We start from the raw sequence: 15,367 nt of genomic DNA, 5'->3' as shown, positions 1-15,367 counted from the left end.
AAAATGACTTTTAATGAGCAGAAGATTAATTTACCTTAAGAACAATTTATCTGTTTTTTCTTTTATTGTGAATTTTTTTTTATTTCTGTATAAGTAATCATTGCCTACCCCATAGTGATAAAGATATCATTCTTGGTTTTCTTCAAGAAGCTTTTTTAATTTTTAGCTTTCATTTTCAGGACTATAATTCACCTCAAGTTAATTTTGATTATGGTATCAGGTAGGGATTATGGTCCATTTTTACCCTCTATGTATTAGTCCAGTTGTTCCATCATTGTTAAAAAGATTTCCCTTCATTGATTTTTATTAGAGCCTTAATAAAAAATAAATTGGCCATATATGTGTGGGTCTACTTCTGGATTATCTATTCTGTAATAATTGGTCTATTTGTGTTTTTCTGACTACCATACTATCTAAGTAATGCAGGTTTATAGTACATCTTGAAATCAGGTAGTGAAATCCTCCAACTTTGTTTTTTTCCAAAAGTGTTTCAGTTATTCTAGATTCTTTGTTTTTCTATGTACATTTTAGAATCCGTTTGTCAATTTCTACAAAAAGATACAGTAGGTTATTGGACTGTGATAAATCTATAGATAGATTTGGTTGAATAAACATCTTAAAAATATTCACTCTTCCAACCCATAAACATGGTATTTTCCTCCATTTAAATAATGTTTAAACATTTTCTTTCTATAGATTTGAGTATAGAGGTCTTGTATATGACATTTTCCAAGTCTTTTATTTCCTTTCTGGCCTTCTGCCTAATTCTTGTACGATATTTGAAAGTGGAGTATTGCAATTTCCAGTGATTATTGTTTTGTCTATTTCTCCCTTTGATTCTGTCAGATTTTGCTTCATGTACTTTGTAGTTCTGTTGTTAGTTAGGTGCATGTTTATAATTATTATATCTTCTTGCTATATTGACCATTTAATCATGTTTTTTTTAACATTTTTATTGACATTTAATCATTTTAAATATCCCTCTTTAATTCTAGCAAAATTTTTTGCTTTAAAATCTATTTTGTCTGATGTTAGTAGAGCTATTTCAGCTTTCTTACGGTTGCTGTTTGCATGATCTTTTTTCCATCCTTGTACTTTCAACCTATTTGTATCTTTTTGTGTTACCTTCAGACAGCACAGAATTGGATCTTGATTTATTTAAAAATCCAGTCCAACAATCTGTGTTTGGATTGGAATGTTTAATCTATCCACATTTAATGTTATTATTGATATAGTTGGATTACATCTGTCATTTTACTTTAGGTTTTCTGTATGTCTCATGTTTCCTTATTCCTCGAATTCTTACATACTGCTTTGTTTATCATTAAGTAAATATTCCCTGGTTAACTCTAATTTCTTTAATACATTTTTTCACTATGTTTTTCGAGCTCTTCGTGGTTACTCTGAGACTTAACATGTACATTTTATCAGAATCTACTTCAAATGTGTACTAACTTAATTCCAGTGAGATACAGAAATGTTACTTTTTTATAGCTCCATTTTTTCTTTCCTTTTTATATATTCCTGGTATACATATTATATCCATATGTATTACAAAACCAATATTATATTGTTATAATTATTGCTTTATATAATTTTATGTTTTTTAATAAAAGCTGAAAGAAGAAAGGAGAACAAACATATTTATAAAGTTTGTATATTAACCTGATTTACTGTTTCTGGCTCTCTTCATTTGTTTTGGTAGATCCGTCTGGTGTCATATGCTTACTCAAATACAACTTTGCTCCTACTCAACTCCTTTGTTTTGTTACTGGAAAACATATTACATTTCTATATATTATAGACCTAACAATACAATTTCATACATATTGTTTCATAAATTACTTTTTAAATCAGTTAAGATAAGAAATATGCATTTACTCTATTATAATTACATAATAACCCTAACAGTGTTTTTTCCTCCCCCATCTATTCAGATCTTCTACCCATTTTTATTCTTTTTTTTTTTCTTTTTGGCTATTGAGTTGTATGAGTTCTTTATACATTTTGGATATTAACCCTTATCAGATAAAATATTTATAAATATTTTCTCCCATTCAGTAGATTGCTTTTTCATTTTATTGATGGTTTCCTTTGCTGTGCAGAAGTTTTTTAGTTTGATGTGGTTCCACCTGTTTATTTTTATTTTGCTGCTTTTACTTTGGTGTCAAAGCCAAAAAAATCATTGCCAATACCCATGTCATGGAGCTTACCACCTATGTTTTTTTGTAGGAGTTTGTGGTTTTGGGTTTTATATTCAAGTCTGTAGTCCATTTTGAGTTAATTTTTGTGTATGGTATGAGATAGTTCCATATGGTCCTTTTCATAACTTCCATCTCTTTGTTGATATTCTATACTTGATGAGACATTATCATCATAGTTTGCTTTATGTCTTTAAGCTTGGCATCTTTTAGTTCTTTAAACATATTTTTAATAGCCACTATTAGGTTTTTGTTAAATCCAACATCTGGGCCCTCTCATAGGCAATGTCTGTTACCTTGCTATTTCCTGTGAATGAGACACACTTTCCTGTTTCTTTGCATGTCTCATAATATTTTGTTAGCTGGACATTTTAGGTAATATAGCAATTCTGGATACTGATTACTGATTTCTCTCCCCCTTCTCTGGTTTTTATTGTTGTTATTTGCTTGTTTAATTGTTTAGTAACTTGGCGAGACTATTTTAGTTTAGTTTATTTTTCTTACGTTGTGAAGACTTTGATGATGCTTCTCAGAGGGTGCAGCCTTCAGTGTACATACAGTCACCTGGGATAGCCGTGATTTTAGCAGGGCTCTCTTTGACTGTCTCTTTCCCTGATCTCTCTGGCAAGTTGTCTGCCTCTGTTGATATCATTTCCAGCTATTAGATGTCACAGTCACAGCCAGGTGATTGCTCTGTTGTTTTAGACAATACCCTAGGACATACATTATTCAACATTAAATTTGGGCAGGGGTCACATTTGAAGCCAATCTTGAGGTCTGTTCAAATCCCAGGAGAAGTCTTCTTAGCAGTCTCTTTCCTAGGTTCTCCCTAGTGAACCAGCTCACCTATGGTCTAGCTGGTTACTCTTAATTAAGACGAGGTACCTGCCTCCTATTTGATTTCTATCAGATACGTCATTGGTTTTGAGGGCATTTTTAGGCTTGAACTTCCCAAATAAATAAAGCTAGTTCCTTTGGGAAGAGCTTCAGAGTTCACTGTTCTTACAGTGTCTCTTCCTCTGGGCAAATCTTCTGAGTCACTAGTTGGACGTGGGCAGGGGGTGGTTACCTCTGATCTCCTTAGCTTAACTTTTTCTTGGCATGAAACCTCTGACCTATGAGCAAGCTGGGGTGAGAACACTCAGGGCCTCATCGTTTTTTACTTGGAATAACTGGAGTAGAACTTCTGTCCTATTAGTAGGGAATTGGAAGGGGAAGGGAGCCTCTGACCTCTTGGCCACACTCCCCTGGAATTTGGACTTTCCATCTTGGGGTTGGAGGGGACAAGAAATGCTGGCAACCTGAAGGCAGGAAAGTATAGTACAAGTTGTGGCTCAGGTCCACAGACTCTCACTTTTTACTAAGTTTTAGTGGATTTTATTGAATAAATGTTTCTTCATTTTCTGTGTCCTCTTAGGACAATTTCTAGAGAGTTTAAGCGATTGGTTTTTTTAAAAATAGTTTTTACCAGTTACTGCTTTCTCTCTGGAGATTGTCCATGGTGCTTCCTAGGTTGCTACCTGAAAGTCTATCCTGTACATGGTATTTTAAAAAATAAATACATTTCTCAAATGTTTGGTGCTATTATGTAGAAATAGAATTGGTTTTTGTATACTGACTTGTATTCATCATCGTTGTGAAGTTCATATATTGTTTTTGTAGCTTTTCTGTAGATTCCTTTGGGTTTCCTACATATATCATAATATCACTGGTGAATAAAGTTTTAATATTTTCTTTCTAATCTTTACTCAAGTTTTTTATTTTTTACCTTGCTTTTGTCCTTACTTCAGTCATCAAATACAGGGTTGGACAAAGATGAGAGTGGACATAATTCCCTTGTTACCAATTTTAGTGGAAAAACATTCAATATTTCAATATTATTTCATAATTAAGTATTTGTAGGTTTTTCATAGATGAGCTTTATTCAGTAGAGGACATGTTCTATTCCTGGTTTTCTAAGAATGTTTATATAAATGTCAAATTATGACAATTTTTTGCATGTACTGAGATGATTATATTTTCTCCTTTATTATGTTAATCAGGTGTTTTGCACTGATTTTTCAAATATAAAACTTATATTCCTGGAATAAATCCACCTTGGTTATGATATTTTATCTTTCTTATGTGTATCTGTCTTCCATTTGGTAATATTTATAATTTTTGTGTCTATGCTCATGAGTGAGACTGGCTTGCACCTTTCCTTAAGTTACTGTATTTATCAGATTTTGTTTTGCAACATTGTGCTGGACTCAAACCATTTGGGAAGAGTCCTCCCTTTTTTCTATCCCTGGAACTGTTTGCATAAGATTAGTGTTATTTCTTCCTTTAATGTTTGATAGAATAAATCAGTAAAGACATTTGAGGCCTGCATTTTCTTTGCTGTGGATATTTAATTTCGAATAGAAAATTTTTTTACAGATAGGAGTATATTTATATTTTCCAATGTTTGTCAGTTTTTGTAATTTTTTCTGTCAAAAAATCTTAATTTCATCTTTATTGTCAATTTATACTGAAATATAGCTGTTTATAATCTTACTTTATCTGTAGAATTCATAGTGATGCTCCATTTTTTATTCCTGGTATTGGTTATGTATGTTTTTTCTTCTTTCTTGATCAGTCTTACTAGGGTTTTATAGATCTTAGTAATTTTTTGAAAGAATTATCTTGTGATTTTATTGAGCTACTCTATTGTTTGACCACATTTTCACTGATTTCTGATCTTAATTTCCTTTCTATTTATTGCGGGTTATGCTTTTTTTTTTTTTTTAATAGTGTTTTAACAAAGAAGTTTAGATTATTGATTTTAGAGCTTTCTTTTTTCCCAATATAAGCATCTAATGTTCTAAATTTTCCTTTAGGCACTCCTTTAGCAACACTTCACAAATTTTGATATTTTGTGTTCATACTTTTACCAAGTTAAAAAATATTTGTAACATTCGCTGTGATTTCCTTGTGAAGCCATGAGCTATTCTTAAATTTCAAATATTTGGGGATTTTAAGATGTATTTTGGTTATTGATTTCTAATTTAATTTCTTTTATGATCAGGGAACATATTCTACTTGATTTCAGTCCTTTATAATTCATTATAACTCGTTTCATGATTCAGTCTATATTTGTGAATGTTCCATGTCTACTTGAAAAAAAATTCTTCATTTGTATGATGTAGGTGTCTATTTATGTCAAGTCAATTTGGTTAAGAGAGTTGCTTACATTTTTTGTAGGCTTACCAATTTTTGTCTATTTGTTCTTTCAGTTACTGAGAAGTGATGAGTCCGCAGCTATGATTATAGATTTATAGATTTGTCTATTTCATTCTTTAGCTTTGACAATTGTTGCTTTATACACCCCTTCATAACTAAACATCTTGAAAGAGTTTACTTGTGCTGAGTTAGCTTCTATCACAATACTTTTCCAAAACTACTTTTTAAAGGGTCATTAAAAACCTTCACAGCACAATACCCATGTCACTTTTCTGAGCTTACCCTACTTGTCCTATCTGTAGCATTTGATGTGGCTGACCACTTCTGGAAACACTCCCTTTTATTTTGGCTTCTGCAACAGTCTCCTCATTTCTTCTCTTCTCTCTGGCAAGTTCTCTCTGCCAGCTACTCCTCTTCCTCTGGAAATTAAATGTTGAAATTCCTATTGTCTCTATCCACAATCCCCCTCTTCCCATCATTTTCCCTTCCTGTGTCCCCATTTCACCCCTACATAACTTTTTTCTCATGCCATTATATACTAAATTACAGCCCTGATATTCAGATTTGTTTATGTCCACTTGACATCTTCACTTGGATAAATGACAGACACACCAAAATTTAATATGTAACTCCCTATTCCCTACTGTCCCAACCCTAGATTCTTCATCTTTGTAAATAATATCATGACATAGTGGCTCAAGCCCAAATCTGGAAATCATCTTGATTGCATTTTCTGGTCTCCCAAATTGAATTATAATTAGTAGCTCTGTTAAGTGTTAATGATTTGGGGACCTATCGTTTTTTCTCCAACAACATTGCTATCACCCTAGTCAAAGCTACCTTCATTTCTTGGCTGGAGTACAATACTGGTCTCCTAACTGTTATACTAGCCTTCACTCTGCTTTGGCCACACAATATTTTCTTCATTCAGCAGTGTGGATAACAATTTTAAGACATAAATCAAAGCATATCATTCTCTTGCTCAAAATAAAACTGAATTTCTTATAATTGCTTCAGAAGCTTGTATGATCTTGACCCTGCTCATCTAAACATCAAAATCAACCTACTTTCCCTCTTAATCACTATACCCCCAGCCTCCTTGGCATTCTTTCTATTTCTAGAAGATTGTTAAAGTCCTTTATCACCTTAGGACCTTATTAGAAACTGTTCACTTCTGCCTGGAATACACTGCTCCCTGCTCTTCATGTGGCTATTTCTTTTAAAAAATAGCTCTTGGAAGTTTGACATATTTATAAAGTATTTAGGTAAATTTTGACATAAGTATACACCTGTGAAACCATCTCTAATAATCAAGATAAATGTATCCATCATGCCAGAATTTCTTTGTGTCCTTTTGTAACCCTTCTTCCCAACCCCAGGCAACCAAGGATCTGCTTTCTGTCACTCTGAAGCAGTTTTCATTTCATAGAATTTTGTATAAATGAAATAAGTGAAATCATACAGTATGTGCCCTTTTTTGTCTGGTTTCTTTTACTCAGTGTAATTATTTTGATATTTATCCATAGTGTAGCACATATCAATAGTGCACTCCATTTTAATTGCTGGGCAGTAAACCATTGAATGCATATAACAGATTCATTTAATCATTTACCTTTCTATAGAGACTTCAGTTGTTTGTTTTTGACTACTACAAATGTTTTGCATTTTTGGTTGCTATGAATGTCTTTGCATGGATATATGCTTTCATTTATCTAAGGTAAATAACTAGATGTAAAATGGTTAGATCATATTATAAGAGTAAGTTTAAAATTTTTAAGAACCGGCTAAAGGGGTTATACAGACACTCCCACTAGTAGGATGGGAGCGGTTCTACTTCCTCTACATTCTTTATGAGGGGGAGGTAATTAGGCTTCTTCATTGATTTTCACTTGGAGGAGGTACTGGGGATTGAACTCCTGACCTCTTGGGTGCTGAGCATGTGCTCTACCACTTGAACTGTACCCTTCCCCCTACTTCTACATTCTTGCCAATACTGGCTATCATCAGTCGTTTTAATTGTAGCCACTATAATAGATATATCATGATATCTCATTGTAGTTTTTTTTTTTTAACATTTATTGATTTATAATCATTTTACAATGTTGTATCAAATTCCAGTGTAGAACACAATTTTTCAGTTATACATGAATATATATATATTCATTGTCACATTTTTTTCTCCATGAGCTACCATAAGATCTTGTATATATTTCCCTGTGCTATACAGTATAATCTTGTTTATCTATTCTACAATCTCATTGTAGTTTTGAGTTTCTTAATAATGAATGTTGTTGTGTCTTTTCATATGCTTATTTTTATCACTGTATCTTCTTTGGCCCCTATTTTTACTGGGTTGTTTGTTTTCTTACTGAGTTTTGAGAAATTAAATGATATATTGAAATTCCATTTTCAGAAATAAAAAGTGTAAGGTTCAAAATAGACTGTGATAACACTTAGAGAGCAAAACTGATATAAAGAATATAAAAATGGATTTCAGAGAACAACTTATTCAATCTCAATTGTAAAATCAATTTTAAATTGTTTCATTTTTGAATATATTCTCATTGATGACTTAAATTGTAAAAAAAAAAAAAAAAGTGGTTTATTATTATAGAATAATAGAATTGGTTTCCAACACACCTGATACTGAGACACTTAGAGACACAGGATAATATAGTGGAAAGCATGTGAAGTCACTTTTGTATCAGATAGGCCTAATTTTGTTTCCTACTTAATCTATGTGACTTTGAGAAACTAATTTAATCTCTTTCAACTTCAATTTTCTCATCTATAGGGGAATCTACTAATAAATATCTATCTGGCTCAAAGAGTTATAATAACCATTAAATAATGTAACACTGAGTCAGATTGCTGAGCACAATCCCAGAATAGAAACAGACACTCACTGGAAGTGGGTTAAGTTTCCCCAAATAGGGACAATGCATATATGCTTTTCTGAAAGCTAGGAAACAATTAATAAAAAGGCCGTACAATCTTAACAAAATGAATCTGCAGAAATGTAACAAAGTTAATTGATCCAATAGTTAAACTTAAAGCTATATTTTCATAAAATTTATTTTTAAAAGCAAATTCCAGACTATACCTTCAAATCATTGAAGAGTCAGTCCCTTATTAAAATATACAATATTGGTTATCAAAAGAAGGCTTTAAAGAACTGATTTCAAATCCCAGGGCTTGTCTGAGCTCCCAGGTAGCTCACTAATGGGAGACATGGAGCATCTCTCTATGGCCTTCTAAGGACTTTATTTTACTTCTGTTTTGATGCTTCAATTCTTTGTTTAGAAGAGACTAATTTCTTTTGCAAAATATGAGTGAACCCAGTAACTACAGAAGTTATTTCTGCTCCCATTTGTCAAATTTGAGAAGTCTCCTGGCTGTTCATGTGAGCAAAAAGAATCTGCTGTCATGCATTAACCGACAACCATCATCATTGACTTGCTGAGCTTATACTTGGGCTCAGTGTAGATGACAATAAGAATTTCAGATATGGTCTTTAGGTTCCTAGAATGCATTTATAAAGGTAGTGCATATGCATAAAATATGTAAACATACAAATGAATCTAGGCTAAGTATCAACTAAATGGTTCAGACACCACTGTGTACAAGTCTGTACACTGTTGGCACTGTAGACAGTTAAATTAAGGAACTGGCACAAAGGGCTCTGATGGCAGCAAGAAAGGTTTACCATAGGGACTGAAATCTAAGGAGAGTAAATTATAAGAGTACTAAGATACATGTGGTTTAAGAGGAGTATGTTTATAGGAGTAGAAAATTCATTTGAAGATGTAGAAAAGAATTATATTTTAGAATACCTTGAATGAAGATTTAAAATCTTGGCTTTTTTATTCTGAAGGCAATATAAGATTATTGAAGTAATCAGAGGTTAATGAGCATGTCTCAGAACTTCTTTAACCTTTACATCATGGTTGATATTGTAGAATTCGTATTAACTAAGTGCCTGCTTCTGCTTCTTATCCTCAGAATCCAATTCCTCTTTTTACTATAAAAATGTTAAATATTTATTATAGAAATATCAAGTATATTAAAACTAGAAGAAATTTATAAAATCTACAATCTTATGTTCCAGAAACTTTTCCTATCTGTACAAGTGGATACACACACACACAAATGGGGGATTCCACCTTCAGAAGATTCAACTAGGATTCAGAAGTCTGAGTATGTGTGTTAAACAACTGGAGCCTACTTCTAGAAAAGGTTTAGACTGAAACCCTTTATGTGAAGAGCAAGATAGTAAATATTTAGGCCTCATGGGCCATGTGGTTTCATTGCAACTACTCAACTCTGCCATTGTAGTCTGGAAACAGCCATAGACAATATGTAGATGAATGAGTGTGGCTGTGTTCCAATAAAACTTTTATGGGAATTTTATTTATAGAAACTAAAATTTCATATAATTTCCAGGGGTCAAGAAACATTATCATAATATCTAATAAGTTTCTGTTTTAGTAATAGCAGAAGCCAACAAGGATATCAGCGTTCTATCATAAGGCACCAGGAGAAGAGGCAGTGGGAAGTGCTCTGCTGGAATAGAAAACTAGAGAATACTTAAGAGCAAAAGTAAGTCACTCTCTGGGCACTCCAAGAAAATTTTTAAGGATTTCAGAGGGATTGACTTCTTTTAGCTAATGGAACACAAAGTTATAGGTTTTTACAAGTGATGGGATTCCATTAAGTACCTACAAGCTGGTGAGGTGAAATCTGAAGAAATTCAGAATACAAACATGTGTGTGTACATATATTTTATACAGTAGGTCATATTACCTGTATTGTTAAGCAGCCTTTTTAAACATTAACATATACACAACACTAGTATCACTACACCTCCAATCATGCTCTTCCCACTCTTTCTGAACCATTTGATACTATGATAAATGTTAATATTACTGGATATTTGTGACCTTAATTCCCAATTTTACAGTGTTCCTAAAATCACTAAAGAAATGTATATGTATATTCTATTTTAATAAAAAGCATCAGAAATTAGAAAGAGCTAGAATAATTTACAGAATGATTTTATAGAATGGCACAAGGTTTCCAAAATGAGAAAGCACTCAATTATTATTGATACTAGAATACCAGGTTTATTATTTACAAGGACACCATGGCTCTTCCTCCTCAGAACAAAAGACAATGACTCTTGGACTAACGGGGCATGGTTTGAAATAAACACTGAAACAATGAATATGATTAATGGGTATATGACAATAACTATTTGAAATATTTGTATAATTTTTATTAAAATTATCAGGTTGCATTTCCATAACAAAATAAAAAATTGCATGCAAGCTGAATGTGTTTTTAAAAACACATTACTGAGCACAGATGTGTGGATTTAACTCAAGCATTATGACTTAAAAAAGCTATTTGCCTAGCCTTTATAGAACTTACTCTGATAAGAAGTACGGATCCGTTTCGTTAAATCAGGATAAAAGTTAGACAGGCCACGCATGCAAAAGTTGTCTTTGGAACATGCCAGAGCACCAGCATCAGCAGCAGGCAGAAGAAAGAGAGAAAAATAGTCTAAAGTGAAAGGAAGTGATATCATACCAGAATCTAGAACAGCCAAGATGAAGAAATTGCAGCAAGTTTAGGTAATCAAATTAGAGAGGAAATATTAAAAAATAAATCAGTTAGAAAGTAAGAGGTGATAGATGAATGATGAGAATGCTATAATAATTTTATTCAATCATCAAATATCTTATAAAAATAGCATATCTTCTTATATGCTTTTTACATAGTAAACTTATTTGGCTTACAAATAATATTTATGCTACCTCATAAATATAAAAATGGTTGTCTTTAGTCTTTGATATTAAAAAGAAAGCTTAGGGATTTTTGTCTTTAATATTTTATTTGTATAACAAAGTACAAAATCATCAATTTTCCCTAATTTTAGTATATACAATGAGTAAACTCTGCTTATATTTAAAGTCATAAAAATCTGAACTCTAATCATAATTTTTGAGGCTCAATAAGTTTAAATTAAATAACAGTTGTATTACCTCTGTCACAACATATTTTGTCACCCTATGGTGTATATCTAGCAGATAACAGATGCTGTCATAGATCTACAGCTTTTCTGATCGAATTGGTGTTTTCAGCATGCAAACAGTGCCTACTATCCCCTGACATCTTCCTACTGAGAGTCGACAAACTTTCAAAGATCAATCTTCTCTTATTCTGCCTTTCTTTCAAAAGCCAGAAGTGGCAGAAGCAGAACCTGTATAATTTTTAACATTTCTAGCATTCTAAAATATTGCTAAAAGTTGAGATCCCTAACAAAAACCTAAGAAACTCCAGGTTCTGAAGGAGAAATGTCATGCTTTGGAAAAGGGTCTAAACTAGAAATCTGGAAAGGGTTGAGGTTTACAAAAGAAAGATTAACGAAGAGGGAGAATTTCAGTATTCTGAAACTTCCTTCATTATTACATTTTCAATTTGACACACTTGTTACTTAAGAAATAACACCTACCATAATGTAGTCTTTTTACTTTAGTGTTTGCATGGGCATATTTAGTAAAGGTGTTAATATTCAATTGATTATTTTTTAAAAAACAGAAAATTTAAAGAGCTGTCTAAAAATAACAATATTATAGATGCATTTCCATATGCAAACCTTTTAACTCAACTCATTTTTTTTACCAACTAGACTATATCAGTGGACAAAAAATATAAAAAATTTTGGCAATGTTTACAAAGCCAACTATTTGTATATACACACTGAAATTTCAGTAAAACTTTGGATGATTTGGGATATCATCTAATAATGTTATATATTTTTCTTTTATAATTGGTCCTGTCAGGAAAAATTATCTTTTATAGCAATTTAAAATGTTAATGAATAATGTTTACTGCATTTTGTAAAAATGCCTCTAAGAAAGTCACCATCTAATGAGGAAAGGTGACAGCTAAAAAAATGGAGATAATTTTAAAAAAGTAGTGAATGACCTTAAGTTATATTTTTAAAGTTATATTAGAAGAAAATTATCCTGTTTTACATAACCATTGCAAGAAGGTCTTTTAACCAAAGAGCCTGATTTTCTTAGCATTTTTATATTTAATAGCTTCTTATTTTGTTATTTCTTAGGAATTCAACTTAAACTTGAGATGTTTCCTAACAGCAAACTGAAGTTTAAACCACTTCTTTACCCTTTCAAAGATTCTTACTATGTTTCTGTCCAAACTTACTTACATGGTATTGTAAATTTGTTGACTTTACAACGCTATACATTTGAATGGCATCACAGAAGAAAGACAAGAAATCTAAAGGTAAGAAAACAGGAGAGCTAACCAAGCTCAAAACCGTCTTGTTTTATCTCCTACCTGCAATGAACTGCTTGTTTTTTCGAGGAGACCGTGGTTGTCGTTGGTATAGGTCACTTGATCTATATAGGTCAATGGTCCCCATGCTTAACAGAACTGTCTTCTGTATAAAATCCACCACAGCCAACCCATTGCAGTTCCCAAATGCAACTCTGAGAGAAAAAAAAAATGCAACTAAATGTATCATACCAGCCATTATTATTTTTAATCTTTGAGTTAAAAATATGATTTTGGAAAGTAATGCTTTAAGGCTGGGGAGGTAAGGGAGTGACTGGTGTAAAGTCAGGATATCGTGTCTTTACATAGGATAGGTTAACCTTGTATACTAGCCATGTCTGCTGCAAAAACCAGAAATGACCTGCAACCATATTTTCTCATAAATTTTATCATGTAAGTACTCATCATGTGAGCACTCAATCTGCTCTTTAACTTGTTTTTTTTATGTTTTTACAGGAGAATTATATAAAATCTTTTTACTACAAGGCAGGAAATAGGTCAAGAAATGTCATACTTTAATAGCTACAGATGCTTAAGTAGATGCAATTAGATGCCTTTTTCAAATAAAATTATATTAACGCAAAAATTTACATCAAAATTAACTTCATATATCTAAGGTTTTGATACCATAATAGATATGCATATAGATAGAACTTTCATTTATAAAAATTAAAAATTTCTCAATCTTTGGTTCTTTATTTTGTCCCACTTATTAAAATACAAAGACCATTTATTTCTTAATTAAATCTCCTAAAAAATAAAAACCACTCTCCTGAGCAGGCATTTTGGTCACCTTAACCAGTGGCATACACTGAGCTAACTTTTTTCTCCATTTACAACATGCCCTCTAGCTGAACAATTGTAACTCTATGCTTTTTGCTTCCTAAACTAAATATATACTAGTTTCATGAAAGTTGTTTTGTTTATTTTATACAAGTTCCATGTTGTTTTTTATTACGGAACTTAGATTAAATCTGGCTCACAGATCATTTGCTCACTCTCAATCTAGTTCTTTCCACTCCACCACACTGCCTTCTTCACACAAAGTTAAAATAAAGTTTCGACCATACTAGGTGTTTTGCTATTTTACGTAAAATTTTACATCTTCCAGTAAGACAGACTCTGGAAACTGGAAAAAACATTGTCATAAAAGTCAGAAGATCCCATCTCATTATTTACAGGTTATATGACTGAGAAAAATTAATGAATCTTGCTAGACCTTAGTTTATTTACTTGATGATGAGAGTTATAATACTAGATTTTTCTAATTCATAGGGCTTTTATGAGCATCAAATCAGAAATGTTACTAAAGTACTTTGAAAATTTTCCACACAAAAGTAGAATTGATCTTAATATATCACATATTATGGAAACTTAATCTCTAAACTTTAAAATCATATCTGTAAGCAGAAGTAATTATGTTTTAAAAGAGTTCCAAAATGCAATACTGAGAAAAGAAAAAAAATAGGTAACTAGAATGTCTGACACCAACCAAAATAATTATTTTTGAATCAAAAATAAAAACACTGGAAAAAGTTATAGCTTAGGTTTAGGGAGCTCAGGCAGTGGCTGTTGAATAGTAAGGATACTGGATTTAATCTCCTACCTTAAACAATTAGAAAGCTAGACAAAATATATTAAACAACAGTATTAACATATTAGTCAACAAGCACCGCAAAATAAGATCTGAAAGGGATAACAATTAAGTAAACTTTAGTTATTCTAGTTTATACTAAGTATTCTAGCTTGGTGATTAGAGAGATTTCCCAGGCTTGAGCACAGGAAACTCAAGGAGCGATCAGTAGTCTCACTGAACTGAGGAGCCAGAGATCTGATGCTGCAAAAGCAGTTAGAATTTGAGGCAAAATACTAGAGAGAAGACAGCTGTACAGACAGAATATACCAGAGATTTATGGAATGGTCCTCTTGAGATTTTGTCTCAATCTGTGCATCCATGTGAGTAAAATATCTCAGGCTTGGGAACAAACCACCAAAAAGATAAAGCAGAACAGTTCCCAAAGCTCACGCAAGGCTAAGGCTATTTCATGTCACTACCAGCCAAACTGCTGAGATCTCCCACTACATGGGATAGCAGATAGAAGGGTGTTACTTCAGTAGTGGGAACAAATTAGCCATAAAGGCTTTTCTTAAAAACAATGATTAAGTAACATAACTGTCTTTGAGAAAAACATCTAATGAAAAGAATCCAACAAAATGCCACCATAAATGTAAAATTCACATTGTTCACTATATGAAAAGTAGTAGGACTATAAAGAGTCAGGAAAAAAGACCAACAACCAGTGGAAAAAAATTAAACAACAGAACTGTACCTAAAAATGAAACAGATGATAAAATTAGCAGAGAAGATATTAAAAATGCTTTGTAAACTACATTCCAGATATTCAAGAAGGTTGAGGAAAACATGAATGTGATAAAGTGAGAAATGGAAGATATAAAAACACTCAAATCAAATTTGTAGACATAATTTATCATTTCAGATATTTTTATCTGAATATTATACATTGTAGCAGAGAAGAATAGTGAACTTGAATAAATGACAATAGAAAATCTCCAAAATGGAACTTGACAGGAAAAAAAAAAAA

The 15,367-nt window shown here is 32.1% G+C and overlaps 1 protein-coding gene across 1 annotated transcript in view; it reads right to left on the bottom strand.

Moving 5' to 3' along the window:
• The window catches only part of STXBP5L (syntaxin binding protein 5 like), a 285,098-nt gene that overhangs the window by 60,428 nt on the left and 209,303 nt on the right, over positions 1 to 15,367 (bottom strand). The window contains 2 exon segments of the mRNA XM_032480092.1: positions 10,833 to 10,904; positions 12,768 to 12,919. Of these exon segments, the coding sequence (XP_032335983.1) occupies positions 10,833 to 10,904; positions 12,768 to 12,919 (224 nt within the window).

This window comes from Camelus ferus, chromosome 1 (genome assembly GCF_009834535.1).
Source record: "Camelus ferus isolate YT-003-E chromosome 1, BCGSAC_Cfer_1.0, whole genome shotgun sequence".
Classification (NCBI taxonomy): Eukaryota; Metazoa; Chordata; class Mammalia; order Artiodactyla; family Camelidae; genus Camelus; species Camelus ferus.
The sequence above is the reverse complement of the archived record's forward strand: the minus strand, read 5'-3'. Positions and strand labels throughout refer to the sequence as shown.